Source organism: Culex pipiens, chromosome 2 (assembly GCF_016801865.2).
Source record: "Culex pipiens pallens isolate TS chromosome 2, TS_CPP_V2, whole genome shotgun sequence".
NCBI lineage: Eukaryota > Metazoa > Arthropoda > Insecta > Diptera > Culicidae > Culex > Culex pipiens.
The window spans coordinates 108634858-108651076 of record NC_068938.1 but is presented as its reverse complement, the minus strand read 5'-3'; the positions used below and the strand labels follow the sequence as shown (position 1 = coordinate 108651076).

At 35.7% G+C, this 16219-nt stretch overlaps 1 protein-coding gene across 3 annotated transcripts in view; it reads left to right on the top strand.

Annotated features, from left to right (window-relative positions):
• The first annotated feature begins 3434 nt into the window (after positions 1-3434).
• The window catches only part of LOC120415674 (aquaporin AQPAe.a), a 113883-nt gene continuing 101098 nt past the window's right edge, over positions 3435-16219 (top strand). The window contains exons 1-2 of one of the 3 annotated variants that reach the window (XM_052706856.1): positions 3435-3586; positions 14830-15188. In XM_052706856.1, the coding sequence (XP_052562816.1) occupies positions 15173-15188 (16 nt within the window). In that variant the 5' untranslated portion in view covers positions 3435-3586; positions 14830-15172. Of the gene's footprint in view, positions 3587-3867; positions 4142-4499; positions 4519-14829; positions 15189-16219 lie in introns of those variants that run through there. The other 2 variants (XM_052706855.1, XM_052706857.1) reach the window with 2 other exon arrangements.

Below are 16219 nucleotides of genomic sequence, written 5' to 3'. Positions count from 1 at the left end.
CCATGTTTTAAATAATTTTGAACAAAATTCTTCGGGAAATTTAACATTTCATTTCTAAATTGGGATGGTTATCTTATACGAGCCCAAGATACTTGTTCATTTAATATGGGATGTATCCACCTTTTCTAGAATAGTTGATGGAAAACATTAATTGTTGCAAATTAATATTTTTAATTTTGATTAGTTAAATTATTTTGAGCTAAAATGAGTATTCAAAATCGTGAAACAAGCGTTCCTGAAATTGGAAACCACGAACACAGTGTTCAGATTAGATGGTAAGCTTTTCAAACACGTATCATGGAATTTTAACGCTTTTTTGTAGTTCCCGTTTTCATGAAGGCTTCATAGCAAAAAATCCGATGGTAAAATCGCATGCAAAAGCATGCACATTATCTTTGTGAGCAAAAGCATGTAATATTGTATGCGAAAACGTGTACACAAAAAGCATGTACCGAAGAAAAAACAATCCCAAAATCAACATCAAATTGGCGAGATAAATTATAAATTAAGATAAATTTGAAACATTTCGCAAAAACTTAGTTATTTAACTAAAATTGTAACTAAAAACAAAGTTGACTTTATAGCTGTCGGCCACCATTGCTAGTACCAACCACTAGTGTCTTCCTTTTTATCAACAAGAACTTCACCGTCCTGAGCTCCTAAAGTGTACGAGTATGGCACGGAGCGACGGCGCCGGATACTCATATTTACACTTAGAATTTTAGAGCGTCCGCCGCGGAATTCGAACCAGCAACCTCTGGATTGTGAGTCCAGTGCGCGGTCCGATAGATCCACACGGGGGTAATGTAACTGCAATCTTCAATTTCCTGTGAATTAATTTTGGATTTTTAAAAATTGTAATCAGACGAAAGTCTGTAAAAAAAATCAAAGCGCTCAGCGTGTTGGATCTGGTACGTTTCGCCGAATGTCGTTTCGCCGACGGTCATTTCGCCGAATGTCGTTTCGCCGAATGGTACGTTTCGCCGAAAGTCATTTCGCCGAATGGACGTTTCGCCGAATTGAATAAAAATTAACTTTTTTGTATAATTTATGTTTTTTGTTCGCTGCAGTCAGTGCCACCTTGTAATTCACTCATGCAAACTTGAGAAGGAGTGGCAAGATAATAATATAATAAATTAAAAAAAGTAAAGAACGTCTCATGTTTGAAAGAATGCAAAAACTCACAGAAATAATTAAAAAAATATATGCTCAAAGAATGCGAGAACTAACAAAAAAATTCCAAAATGTTATGCTAAAAATCAAAAAAACTGCTCATGTGTGAAAGAATGCAAAAACTCATAAAAATTATACAAATAATATGCTTAAAAAAACTAATAATGCATAAACTCACCGAAATATTTGAAAAGTATGCCAAAAATATAGAATGCAAAAACTAACAGCAATTTTGCAAAATGTTGTGCTGAAAACCAAAAGAACTGCTCATGTTTGAAAGAATGCGAAAACTCCCAAAAATTATACAAATAATTTGCTTGAAAAACAAAGAATGCAAAAACAAACAGAAATAATCTTAATTATAAGCAGCCAATTAAAAGAACTGCTCATGTTTGAAAGAATGCAAAAACTCACAAAAATTATACAAATAATTTGTTTAAAAAACAAAGAATGCAAAAACAAACAGAAATATTTAAAATTATAAGCAGAAAATAAAAAAAACTGTTCATGTTTGAAAGAATGCAAAAACTCTCATAAATAATTTAAAAAAATATGCTCAGTAAACAAAGAATGCAAAACTACCGGCATTTTTTCAAAATGTTATGCTGAAAGTCAAAAGAACTGCTCATGTTGGAAAGAATAGAAAAACTTACAAAAATCAACAAATAATATGCTTAAAAAACAAAGAATGCAAAAACTAACAGAAATTTATCAAAATTATAAGCAGAAAATTTAAAGAACTGCTAATGGTTAACAGAACGCAAAAACTCACAGAAATAATTCAAATGATATATAAGAACAAGAATGCAAAAAACTAACAAAAATGGATGCAAAAACTCACAGAAATTATATGCTGGAATTAAATAACTGCTTAAGTTTGAAAGAATGCAAAAACTCGCAGATTTTTTTACAACTAGATTATTTTTAAAGCGATTGTTTATGCATATAATAATGCATAAACTTATAAAAATAACATACTAAGAAACAAAAAAATATATTTTTTTAAAAAGATTGCAAAATCATCTTTTAGGGACATTATGCTTTTTGTCAATTTTGTCAATTCGGCGAAACGTCTCATTCGGCGAAACGTCCCATGCGGCGAAACGACATTCGGCGAAATGACCTTCGGCGAAATGACCGTCGGCGAAACGACATTCGGCGAAATGTCCCGCACCCGTGTTAAACAGCCATTGTTTTTTTGAAGTGGTAGTTCAGGAATTACGCAAAAAGTGAGTAAAGTATTGTAAACTTCGATTTGAAATAAAATACTCTGGTCACCCCTGCCCTTAAATCTCCTAGGTACTTATGACCTTTTCAAATGTCAGGCTAGGTTTGTTGAACCCTGACCTACATTCTTGTGCGCCGTTTGCTTGAATGGCCAGTTTCCCCAAATTGTGAAACATTCCCGTATAACCATTCCACGAAAGGTTGTTTACCCCATTTCTTTTTCACGAATTCTTACCGAAAATTCATTTTCTGGATTGCCATTATTTCGAATTATTTTCCCTCTAATATTTTTTACTAATTAGCAAAACAGAGTTCCTCTTTAAAATAGATACATCATAACAATTTGGACCGCGAAATGATCAAATTTCTCCAGATCATTCTCCAGACTTTTGAATAAAGTTTGTCCTGACTCGCAATATACTCGAAAAATTTATGACATATTGTCTCAACTAATTTTTGTACGATTTTTTTCACTTCAGGGAATGGTTTATTTTGGGGAAGTAATATTTGGTGCGAAAATTTTGGCTCGGTTGGGAAAATGACCAGTAGAGAATATAATTATTATGGAAAGTCGCTATTTACCATTTATTATTTTATATTTTTTTGCTGGAAATTCACTACAATTCAATTTTGTCGGATTGAGAGTGTTCAAGCCCAAAACTATCATACATTGACGAAACTGAAGCGTTTACTGACATCAACTTCAAAGAAGTCGAGTTGAAATTGAAATGTTTAAATGTCATTACCTTCTTGATTTTCAGTTCTCTGCATTTTAAGAGGTCGTTTTTACTTTTTTTAAAAGAAATAATTAAATCAATTAAAAACTATATGTAAACGCAGTTCAGCATACTTTTCAACTACATTCTCTCAACTATCTACGTCCAGCCCACTGTGTACGATTCGCAAAAACGCATCGCACGTGGATAACAGCCGAACCACCCAACTAGCAGCAAACATTCAGCATCGCCTCTGGCAGCGCCAGCACCTGAAACTAAACTGAACCGCCAACCATCGAACAGCTTCATCGCCGGGCGCAGCAGCAAAGCAACGCAACAACGGTGAGAGCATTCGCATCGCGAACGTCAGGTGTTGAGGAGGTGTTCTGGCTGCTGCTGCTGGTGGAGTCGTAGAAGAGAGATCAACCAGACTACTAGACCAACGACCGCGAGGAGTAGAGCAATTTTCGGTGAGTGAACCGCAGCGGCCTGCTGAGCGCGACTCTGAGGCAGAGTTCGCGCGCGCCAAAACTAAAAAGCATCCCGTCCTCATCAACGTGGACGGACGACGCGTCGCGACGCCAACAACCGCCGACGGTTGAGTGACTGTGGGGCTTCTGAATCTGGTGAGATTGGCGGGTTCTCGCGCTCTCGCGAGCGGGAAGTTAGTTGAGGTATCCAGTCGATAGTTGCGCGAGCTCACCCTTTTGGTTCGCGAGGTATATTTGATTTTGTACGTTACAGATATTTGTCATTTAACCGTTGGTTGTTGCAGACTCTATACATACCTCTCGGGCCGGCGATTCCTCTCGGTCTCTGGGATCGTTTTCTGGATTTTGTGTGTCTGTTCGGTGAAATATTTTAAAATTAGACAAATTTCAAGTGCCCCATCTAGCGACACTAATTGCATCGTGTGTACTCGGAAATTGTGCAATCCAAAGTGGTGTCAAGTCGGGCGTGGGAAACGAACTGTCGGTGAAATCAGGACACGTGTTGTGCAAGGAAGATACAGCGTGATTTAAAAGGTGATTTCGTAACATCATTCTAGTTTCGTTTAGTTTGTAAGATCTTGGAGATGGATAAATCATGTGGGGGTCGCCGCACGTCGACGTGATATCGTCGTCGTCGTCGTCGTCTTCCGAGTCAGAGTGATAAGGAGGGCGCTGTTATCGCACAATTAGAAAGCGAATTAAGACCGGTTGTTCAAAGTGTTTGTGTTTGAGGAAAAGTGACGGGCGCCACCGTCGACGACTTTTGGAAGAATCGTTATCTGCAATTCGAAACAATTTCCCGTACAAGAATCCGAGATTCTTTCGAGAACGTTTTGTCTTGTTCACCTGTCGTGAGCTGGTTGAGTGTGATGTGCGTGGTTGTTGGGTGATTCCCGTACGGTTAAGGAGAGGTGATCAATTATGTCGGAGGAAAACATTTTTGGGTGTTGCTTTTGGTGGAGTTTGTTTGTTTTGCGTTTCGTGAGTTCATGGAAGAGACATGCATTCGTGATTAAGTGTTATCTAGACGAGTGCTTTTGACTTTTAAAATGGTTTTTGCGTCATTGTTGAGTAATAGGATACATTATCAATGTGATAATTAACATCGTCTAACCATACAGACATATCTTAAAAATTGAATTCAGCTAAAGACAATAAAAGTGATATTTCCAAGATTTTTAAAATGAATTCTATTTTTTTTTGTTTGATAGGTTTGATCACCGAGATTTTTTGTTTCTTGGCTTTAGTTGATGTTTTTCGGTAAAAAATTAAACACAATTCTTCTTCGTTACGTTACGAAGAAGGCCGTTCTTGGTTTCGGTCATGTTCATTTTTTTAATCTTGCGCTGATAGTTTAGATGGCGTTTGATATACTATGTTTAAAAAATAAGACATATAATAATTGTAGCACACATTTTTAGTAACAAAAAATATGAATTTAAGATTTAATTATAGCGGATTTATCTTCAAAAGTTAGGAAATTTAATGAATGATTTCGTCGGTGTTATTGATGACTGAAACACAAAAGTAAAAATATCAGTTTTAATGATAGTTTTGGAATGAAGATTTTTTTACTTTTATGAACATTTCATTTATTTGTTTAAGTTTATTTCCTCTTCTCCTTTTATAAATAAGGGCAGGTAGCACCTATTATTTCCAAAATAATTTTTATTGCCAATTTTTTGTGCAAAAAATAGTTTGTTCATTTGATAAATACTCATTGATTTCTTATGTTTTAAATGTTTTATGGTGTCCGAGAAATTGACGATACACAAAGCGAAATATCTCCGCGTAAACAGATGTTTTTCTTTTCGTTTTACAAATTCAACTGTTTCTAAAAATCCAAAATATTTGTTTTTTTTTTTTATCAATCCCCTAATATAATATCAAAAGCAATATTACAATAGTATAGTTGAGAGCTGTTGGCTGATTTGTCGCAATTTCAAAATTAAAAGATATTATGAATTTATGATTAACATTCATTTAAGAAATAAAAAGGGTTTACAGTAGGCTGTCTTCTTAAATGACAGATATGCTGTCAGGAATAATGTTTTTTAGACAAGTTTAAATAATAAAATACTCCCTCGCACCCCCTTTCGATTTACAGAAAATGTTTTTTTTTACATATTTTTGAAATACAATTGAAATCAATGCACACATTATTTTGATTAGGCTTATTTATACATTGAACATAGTTTTTGTATAAGGCTCAAGATTAATTTTCAATATTTTACCAACATTTAAGTTCTTGGTTCTTTTAGGCAGTTTTAGGTAAAAAATGCATTTTACCAAAACTTTTTTTCTCGATGATCTTTTAATTTTTGGTAAACGTTTTCACCCCAGAAGAACGAATAAATGTAGCTTTATCGTGATCCGATTTGCAAAAAAGTCCCACGGATAGTTCTAAATATTTAATGGTAGATTCTGACTGCAAAAATAGGCCGAAAAGTTGTACAAATCCATGCAGGGGAACCCTTCGGCCTAGGGGTTTTAAGTTTTCGAGCTAGTATGAAAATCGGTAAAACATTTTTTTCGGGTATTAAATTTTTAATCAAAGTAGGTGTCTTTGGGGGTCAAAACATAGCCCTGGTGTAAATTTTTAGCAAAATCGGTGCAGAATTAGCGATTTTGGAGAACAAAAAAGCACTTTTTGAAAAAAAGTAATTTTCTTCGAAAATCATTTATCATTTTTATTAGGGCTATGTTTTGACCCCTAAATAAACTTATTTGATTGAAAATTGGGTATAAGCTTTCTTTTTGTTAATTTGAATTCAAGGTTAAAAACTTTAAACGCCTAGGCCGATGAGTTCCCCTGCATAGATTAGGCTCAGATTTTGGCGAATTCGATCATATCTCGTTTCGTTCCATTTTCATAAATGTTTTATCAACGGAACTCTTTCGGGAGATTGTTTTTAAACGTTCTGAATGTATCTATATATAGATAATCCTAGTTTTGTCATTTGTCGGGGCTAACTCGATTTTAGTATGTTCAGAATTAGAATTAGAATACAGTAGTTTTTCGGTAACTGGGCGTTGTTTAACTGGGTCTTTTTAACTGGGCGCTCGATAACTGGGCCGTAGCCCAGTTAAAAAGCAGACAAACGTCAAAAAACCAAAACAAACCAAAATGACCGAGGGGTTAATTCTTTAAAACAATTAAAGAAATATGAAAAGTAAGCATTGTAAATAAATTTGAGTAACTTTTATTTTTATATTTCATCTGGAAAATATTATGCATCGGTGGTCCCCTCGTTATTTTTTGTTCAGCCTAGTTAACGAGCAACATTCGGTGACTGGGCTACGTTCTCAGCCCAGTTACAGAACAACTACTGTATTAGATGACAATTGAAGATATGCTCATTTTTCAAAACTTTATATTTTTTTCATTTTTTTTAGCAAAAAAAATGGGTCACCGTTCTGTAACCGTGTAATTAACCGTGTAATTTATCTTGAACACAGTGAAGTAAATCGAGTAACAGATTGTGGGCGGGATTTTCGTTTGATGAGATCTCACATATTTAGAAATTATCACAAATATATTATATATTGCTTTAAAAATAAGTGGTGAAATGTAATTAACGGGTAGAGGAGGTTGAAGACTTTGTTAGGCTTGCTACCAACGTTAAACAAAAATGCTACTTTAAACTCTTTTTTTTAAACCATCATAAGTATTCTCACTGTTAATCGTTTATCAGCGTTTCTCAACCTTTTTTTGTTCCATTCCTCCTTGACTAATTTTTTCAAGAACCTCATTCCCCTCTTCCCTCCCCCACCAATTTGAACTTGTTGGTACCAATGCATGAATAACATAATTTGATAAAACAAATTTTCAAACCATGAATAAACAAATCATGCAATACATTAGAAATTTACGGGACCATCCACAAACTCATTCCCCCCCCCCCCCCCCCCAAATGGTAAAATTTTTCACCGGTTGAGAAACACTGGTATATGTCTTCCTGGGAAGATGGATAAATTCAGTTTAAAAAGCATTCCAAGGTTGATGTGCACCGTTAAACCATTTATCTGATGGTTTTCCAGTCTAGCCACCTGCACTGTATTTGAGGAGTTTTTTTTGGGTGGGTGGTGATAGCCTGCCCGTGAAGCCATATATCACATAACGATAATGGTGACACCTTCACCACGTAATTGCGATAATGGTTTAAAATGGTTTCGTCTCGCCAAATTTCCTGGGTTTTTACCATCAGCAACCATCAGGTGAGTTGGCAGTAATCAAAACCATCGGTTATATTGTCAACTCGTGCTCTGATTAGACGACAATGATTGATGCTTGCATATTTTTGCTGAAAGGAACAAAAAAATACCTGCCATAATTTCCTTCAGCTTAATTGCAAAATTATTCAATTTTCACAACTAGTTTGCATACGGGAAGCGGAACCGCCACCGGCAGTTCCACCTTTCAACACAATATAAATTCCGCCTTTTTGAAGTGACCAGTGGGCTCCACGTGTGTGTGCGGGGGTCCTGCTTCCGGTGCTATTGTGCACCTTTTCCTAGAAGTCGTGAAATTGAATTTGCTCCTGTTTAATGGTAAATCGTTAAAACGGAGTCCTCACATTGAGAAGGCCACGTGTCGTTCGTTGGTTTGTCGGATGTACGTTTTTCCGGTGTTTTTGGTCACCTTTCGTTAATGTCGTGCCTTCTTGACGGTTTATTTTTTTTAAATTTATGACAGATTTTTAGAAAAAAAAATTCAACTCAATTTTTTCAGTGTTTTTTTAGTGGTGTGAGGATGGATTTTTTGTTTCAAATTGGAAATGTTTAGTTGATTTCTAATTAAAGTTATTTAAAATGATTATTTTTCAACATTGAAAATCAGATCGATAATTGCCTTGGTACAGTCAATTGAAATTGAAGACTAATTCGAAGACATTTATGGAATAATATTTTTTTCTCAATCTAAATTTCTTGCAAGGTTGAATTTTAGTAACTTATGGTTAGATTTCCAAAGCCAATAAAATAAAAAAGAAATGGGAGATGTTCTCAGCCTTCGAAAAAAAAATGTAACGATCTTTAAAAAAAATTAGCTTTAGCACATTTAGCTCTCAAATCGTCTATTAAATTTCCGGAAATGGGTATTTTTTCAATTCTAGAGTTGCTTTAAAACTTTTTTTTTTCATGATTTTTGGGTATTTTTGAAACCGCCTTGAGTCTGGGATACCGTAAAACGTGGTGATTTTGAATGGTATGGAACCGTATTGAACTTGGTAGGAAAGTGTTGAAAGTACCAGAATAAGTTGTTTTTTTAAACAAATTTTGTAAAGTTTTAAAAGTTAATTAACTGTAATAAGGAAAACATTGATGAATAGCATTATTTCCAAACTTTCAAAGTGTCAAGTTTTTCTCAATGAAAATGAGTTTCAATTGTGCTTAAAAAAAGTTACTTTGGATATTGTTATTTTTAAGTCCGGGATGACTTTGATAGTCACCCTGTTTCGGACAAATTTCAACTTAAAAGTGTGTATATTGAATTCATTATGTCAAAATTTTCAAAGGTAAGGATACTTTGAATGTTTTATTTGAAATAATCACTATACATTTTTTGTTTTACTAAGTTCAATAACTTTTTATAAAAATGCATATAATATAATATAAATTTTGAGACAAGTCTTACCGTTCGAATTAATTTTGAAAAATAAATTGGAATCTTATCAAAGTCACCCCAGTTTAAGGTATTGAAAAACACCCTTAATGCAAAAAAAATAAAAAAAAAATGATGACCTTTAAAAAATCCAGAATTGCTCTCACGTTTATTTTACGATTCCGCTGTACTCTCTTCTACTATAACTACATAAGATTCTCAGCAATTTTAATTCAAACGAGCACAGAGGCATCGATTGATTTAAATCAAACTTTTTTAATGTTTTTGATTCTTTGAGCATTTGTATTTCCAGGAATCGGGAACAATTTGTGTATCAAAAGTCAGGAGACATTCTTGTTAAATGTTTAACGAAAAGAGAGTCAAAGGTTGTAATTTTTTGATAAATTTATGTCAAATGTGTTTTACTTACGGCAAGAGAGCTTGACCTCAACCCACTTTATGACCTATGCCGTTCCTTAAAGCAAAGTTGTTATTAGTGATTTTAAAATTTCGTTCTTTCTGGGGTGGTGTTCTCCCGAGGGTCGAACCGTTTTGCAGTTCCACCTGCAGTTTTGCGGTGTTATTCCACTTTGCATTTTAAAGTTATGATAGTAGATTTTGAATGTACGATTGGTCGCATACGAAAGCGAAAGCAAATACTGTCGGGTCGGCACACACAAGTCAGCAAATAATAGTGGGTCACGGGGATAATAGGTGTTCAAGAGGTTCTAACTTAAGCTGCTGCTGCACCATCGGTGTTCTAGACTGAATGCAGCAAACCATAAATTTCACCACCGTGAAGAGGTCACCGGAACCACCTTGTATGCAAAGTTCTGTTTTCTCTTCTTCAACGGTGTGGCTCGCAAGTCGTCGGATGGAATGCCTCGATAAATGCCGTGGCACCTTGGCGCTTTCTTGGACCTGGTCGTGCTCCTCCTTCTCGACAAAGACCGGCAGCTGGCCGCGGGAGATAAAAATAGCCTTCGCGGGGCGCGTAAAACACTGACCACCGTTCCGTCCGTTCGTCGGCTGTCCGGTTTTGGTTTTGGCTCATAATTTCAGTCCGGTCCGGGCTTTTTTCCCCTATTTCAAACGGTTTGCACTAGGCACGAGGTACAAAAAAGCGCCGCAATTGTACATAACGAGCACGTATTAAGATCGGCCATAAATCAACCTACTTTCTTCTTCTCTTTTCCTTTTGGTCGGGTGTGAGTGTGTGGTTAGTCGCTGCAATTAATCTAGTCATGTGTGCAAGATCGCGCTTTTGAGCTGCACTGCACTGAGTGGAGTTGATGTCCGTTGGAGCGTGTCAATCGCGAGGGTTTTGTTGGAGTGCCAATCCTCCAAATCTGTCCAACCCGCTGCTGCAGCTGGCAGGTCCAGCAGTCACGTGTCACAGAGTGGGCAATTCTCTTGAAAAAAGGAATAATTTATTTTTGCAATTCCACTGTGAAACTGTCAACTTTTCCTGCCCTTCTGGAGAAACGAAACGGCCTACTTTTCCCTACCAGAAATAACAGAATGGAAAATTAATACCTTTCAATAACAGTGCTGAAAAGTTCTACTTTTCAGCACTGAAATGGGTGCTGAAAAGTTGAACTTTTCAGCACTAGTATTGAAAAGTAAAATTTTTCAATATTGTTTTGTTTTGAACGATGAATTTACTAAACACATGAATGTTTGACATAAAATTCCATTAAATACGCGTTTTTCGGAATTGCAAAAAATGTTGTAAGCAACTCGTTGCAAAACTTGATTTTTTCAACACTCGTCGTATTTATCCAACTCGGTAAACCTCGTTGGATAAATGTACAACTCGTGCTGAAAAAATCTTCTTTTTGCAACTTGTTGCATAAACTACTATTTTAATATCTTTTTCATTTGGCTTGCCCAAAGAAGCTATTTTTATTAATTCCCCATAACGTTTTTGGATGATTTAATAAATTGTAATTCTATGTATTGTGGATGTACATAAATCTGAATATTCACGATAATATTTTATTAAAGCTTGCTCTGCGGAATCTATACAGCTGAAAGTATTTTGTGGAATAGAGCGAATGAAAAATCTGAAAAATTATATTGAAATTAATGGTCTGAAATCGGAAGAAATGCACATTTCTCGAGAACCTCACTCATGTGGCACACATGTCGTTGCACAGCGCGCGCGACTCAACGTTGGATCAAGTTTCACCAAAGTGTCTCATTTGGGTCCGTCCGCACCGTCGCAGAGTCCAATGTCACTGCCGTGCCGTGCCAAACTGCATGCTTGCCGGTGGTTCGAGGTTCGGCCGGGCAGAACCGGTATAACGACGCAGGCCAGGCCAACTAGAAAGGGCAGCACGCGAGAAAAGATCTAATCCAGTTTTCACCATGCCGACAGCGAGGAGGGAGAGTTGGCACGGAGTGGTATATACGGCAATTTTCAAGATCACCCATTCATCCGAGGACTGACGGCTGGCTGTCACGTGTCAATGATCGACGACACTGATCGGTGCAAGATGAATGCGATGCGGTGGCATGGGTTGCGACTCATCAAAGGTCATGGTGAAGTTCATAAAAAAGAAGGAAATCAAGCTATTTTTTGGGGTGATTTGAGGAAACCGTTTGTTATGATGATTTTGTTTTGTCATTAGAAAATTTACGAGAGAAAACATCATTTCACAAGGATTCAGATGTTTTGAAAAATATAAATGGCAATTCACAGTTTTTGTTATGCAGAAAAAGCTATAAGCTCGGCACTTTAACCAACCTGAACACAAAAGCAATAAATATTCTAATTCTAATGCGTTTTGATTTTCGAGCACAGCAGAATTCTGTCGAAAACAGAACAAATTAACGCTTTGCAATAAAATCTGAGAAGGTACCTAACCAGGCCCAATAACAAATTATCCGATTTAATCCAGTTAGTCGACACTTGAAAATTGATCTGTATTTATATTGGTTAAGCCCAAACCTGTCATACTTTGACGAAAAGAAGCGTTTATAGACATCAACTTTAATAATGTTGAGTTGTGTAATCAAAGCGTGATGATGGACAATGCATAGTTGTGCTGATATTTTTTTTTTAATCGATTAAATTGAAATCAATTAGCATTTTTCTGGTAGAATTATATCTCATAGAGAATTTCGTGGATACCATTGCAAAGCTATGTTTTGTTTTTTTAGTGATATTTTTTAGAAATTCGTTTAACAACAGAATATCCACCCAAAACAGGATTTTTCAGGATCTTTTCAATCGACCTTCTCCGATTTGGATATCATTGAAACTTTGTAGATATCTAGAGTGGGTTTGAATAGGTCCTATAAACATATGAAACACAATAGTTTGTTGGATCTTTAAAAAAAAAAACTCTAGATATGTTATCCTAGGCTAATTTAAGCCAATTTTGTGTATATAGAGCCAGTTGCATTCGAGAATTACATTTGAGAAGGGCGTGAGTTATTTTAATATTGTTGTACTTCGCAATTTGAATATTGCTGTATCTCGAAGCCGTTGCATCGTATTCAAAAAATGCAGGGATAAAAACCTTAAAGTCAATCCGGTAACTCTATGTTGTCGGATTTTTAAACATTGAAATGTTCCAAAATCTTCAACATAGAGAAGTATGGTCAAAAATGTTGCCGCTGAGTTATGAACTTTTGAAAAAAAAAGAATTTTTCGAAAAAACTCGAAATTTTATACATAAAATTTGAATTTGCAATCGAAAAGTACTGTACAGATTTTTTGATAAAGTGACTCGTTTTCAAGATATAACCACTGATACCTAGTTTGATTTCAGGGATTTTTTTGCATTTTTTCGATTTTTTTTAAATAGTGTTCATGAGTGACAATTTCTGAAAATATTTTTTCACTCTTGAAATTTTCCGATCTTTTCGAAAACAATATTTTCAAATTCTTTGAATCACGACTAACATTTAAAAAGGGCGTAATATTGAATGTTTGGCTCTTTGGAAATGTTAGTCTTGTTTCCAAAATTTAAAAAAATTGTTTTCGAAATGATCGGAAAATTTAACGAAAGTTAATATTGAAAATCTGACATTAGCTGCTGAGACATCGGAATTAGAAAATGGAGGGATGTTTGGGTTGGACGTAGCAAACTTCTATTTTTCTGTTTCTCTAAGCCGCTGTATCTCAGAAACCAGAGGTTCAATTTTATAGCAAACTTTCTGAACTTAAAAAAATATTTTCAGAAAAAGTCACTCATGGCCACTATATTCAAAAATCGAAAAACTTCAAATATTTCACTGAAATAAATCTTTTGGTGGCTATATCTTGCTTCCAAAAATCACTATTTTTAAAAAATTCATAACTCATCGGAAATTTTTTTGACCATACTTCTCTATGGCTAAAAAGTTGCGGGGTTTTGTCCCCTAAAACATATAAAAAAATCTCAACATTAAAAAATATGGATTTTTAAAAATTGTGTTTTATTGAAAAAAATCAGCAAGATTTTTTTTCGAGTACATATTTTTTCTGAATTCCTACAACGTTGTCGAAGACACTAAATTGATCAGAATATTCCTTAAAAAGTTACAGTTTTTCGAATATTTACGTACCATTTTTGTATGGACAGCTGCCAAAATTGTATGAAGACTTGTATGGGTGAACCAATGACACAAAATGGCTTCTTTGGTCTTAGGGAAGGCCCCCACAAAGTTTAGCCAAATAAAAATACAAATAAAATCCATTTCCGGTTTTGGTAGAGAATTGCTCGTTAACAAAATATCAAAACTTTTTCGTTCTTCGTTAATCAACATGAATGGGATTGTGACAAGAAAGCTTTCCAATGAATGAGTGTCGTTAAATTCTCATTTTCTATGCTACAAAAAAACAGCAAACCATCAAGTACCACCCACGTGCACAGAACGATGTCATGCACTCAAAAACGATTGCACTCGTGACGCAACCGCGGACGCATGCAATTCCTGGTGAAGTAATCATTCAATCGGAAGCTAATCTTATCGAAACCACTGTTCGGAGACTTAGGGCGAACCAATCCGCAAAACCATAAAAAATAATCTCCAATTGAGGGACCCTTCACGTATGGTTGATTGCCATTATTTCTTCGGAAAGTCGGTCGTAACTCAATACGACACTTTCGCAGACTATTATTAGTGCCCACATTTATTGCTTATTGCGTCTGGTGTTGCTGCAGTCTGCTATCGGTCTGCTTCTGGCGCAACCCGAGAACCGTTTCTAAGCCGTTTTGCGCGCCGATTCGATCCAGCTGGAGCGAACTGCCGTAACAACCATCGCGATCTGGAAGAAGGCCCCGCGATACACGTTGAATTGCGTCCAGGTATTAATTGAAAATTTATCTCGTTCCACACACTCACACTCACAAACGAACTCGGTGTGGTCGTACAATCAGGTGGAAACTGCTGCCGGCAGGCAAGAAAAGCTGTTTAAATACTCATAATCAAATGCAGATACGGTCCCGCCTTCGGCAAGAAGAGGCTCTTCACGCGATTGTGCTCCTCCTCGAGCTTCTCCAGAGCACACAGGTCTGCCAGATTGCCTGTTCAGCAAAGCTACCTGTTTTGTTTGCAAAATTACCCCTCACCACAAAAGCGAAACGATCATCTCAAACAGGTTTTTCCATCCCATCTTTTCTTCCAGGTGAAAATCTGCCATCTTCCGTGGAGTGCTTCCGTGGAACGAACCGAACGACGACGACGACGACGAAAAATCGAGAAAATTTAGTTGTTGCTGCAGCTAGTTCAAGCGAGGAAGAAAAACAAAAAGTCGCGTTTTTTTTTGTGTGTGAGCTAGTGCATGTGAGCGATAGTGGGCGGAAGGCGGAAAATTGGCTTTTCACAGTTGATTGGGTGCAGCGGAATTAAGGCACAGTCCGTGTCAAGTGTGACTTGTGTGTGTGTGTCGGTGTGACTAAAGCTTAGTTGGCCGAAGAAGAAGAAGAAGAGGAAGTTGCTGTTGTTGGAGAGCATCGTACGGCGTCAAGATGACCGAGAGTGCAGGTTAGTGGAACGAAGAACACGCTCTGATTAGTTAAGCTTGAAGGAAAATAAAAGTTAAACAATTTAGGTCAGCAATGTGATAACGGGTGGGCTGTATACAGATGACTATTTCAACGATTTGTTATTTGTGTTAAAACCTCTAAAATTTGAAACAAACATATGAAATATTCTGTTCTGTTTGTTCACAGTTGCAGAAGGGTAGATCTCTTGAAACCTTCAAGAGATTTTTCAATTTCAAACTGACGTATTTCAAGGGAACGAATCAACATGTAACCCGCCTCTGACAAATTTAAGAGGTGTTTGTAGGAATAAATCATTTTCGTTTCGCCACATCTTAAAATTGTCCACTCACATGAGTGATTGTTTCCGCTTACAAAGTCGATGTACCTTATTTTTTCTAGGAGAATTAGGTATAAATAGAAAAAGGAATATGTAATTTCCACTCTTCTTAGTTGTGGATAATTTCATCAAATAGATTTTGATATGCTTTTACTTAAGTCTTTAATGATATTTTTCTATATTTAATTTGCCAGATCTCAGATACTTTGAAGAAAAATATGTCCAAATCCAACAATTTAAAATGTAATTCGAAATTTATGTCGTCATTTTATTTTCAAGAAATTTCAACAAGATCTTTCGTTTTGCAAAATCAAAATATGAAGATTCACACCAATTATTAATGCAAATGCAAATTTTATTTTTCTCTAAAAGTTTTCCCCAAAATCAATCATTTGCGTTTTTTTTTGAAAAAAATGTTTGATAATTGTAATTCGAAATTTATGTCGTCATTTTATTTTCAAGAAATTTCAACAAGATCTTTCGTTTTGCAAAATCAAAATATGAAGATTCACACCAATTATTAATGCAAATGCAAATTTTATTTTTCTCTAAAAGTTTTCCCCAAAATCAATCATTTGCGTTTTTTTTGAAAAATTTTGATTTTTTTTTGTGAAATTCTGTAATTTTTTTTTCGCGAAAAAAAAATTGTCGACTGTATAGTGTATAACAATTTTCTAGTAATAATTTGTAGA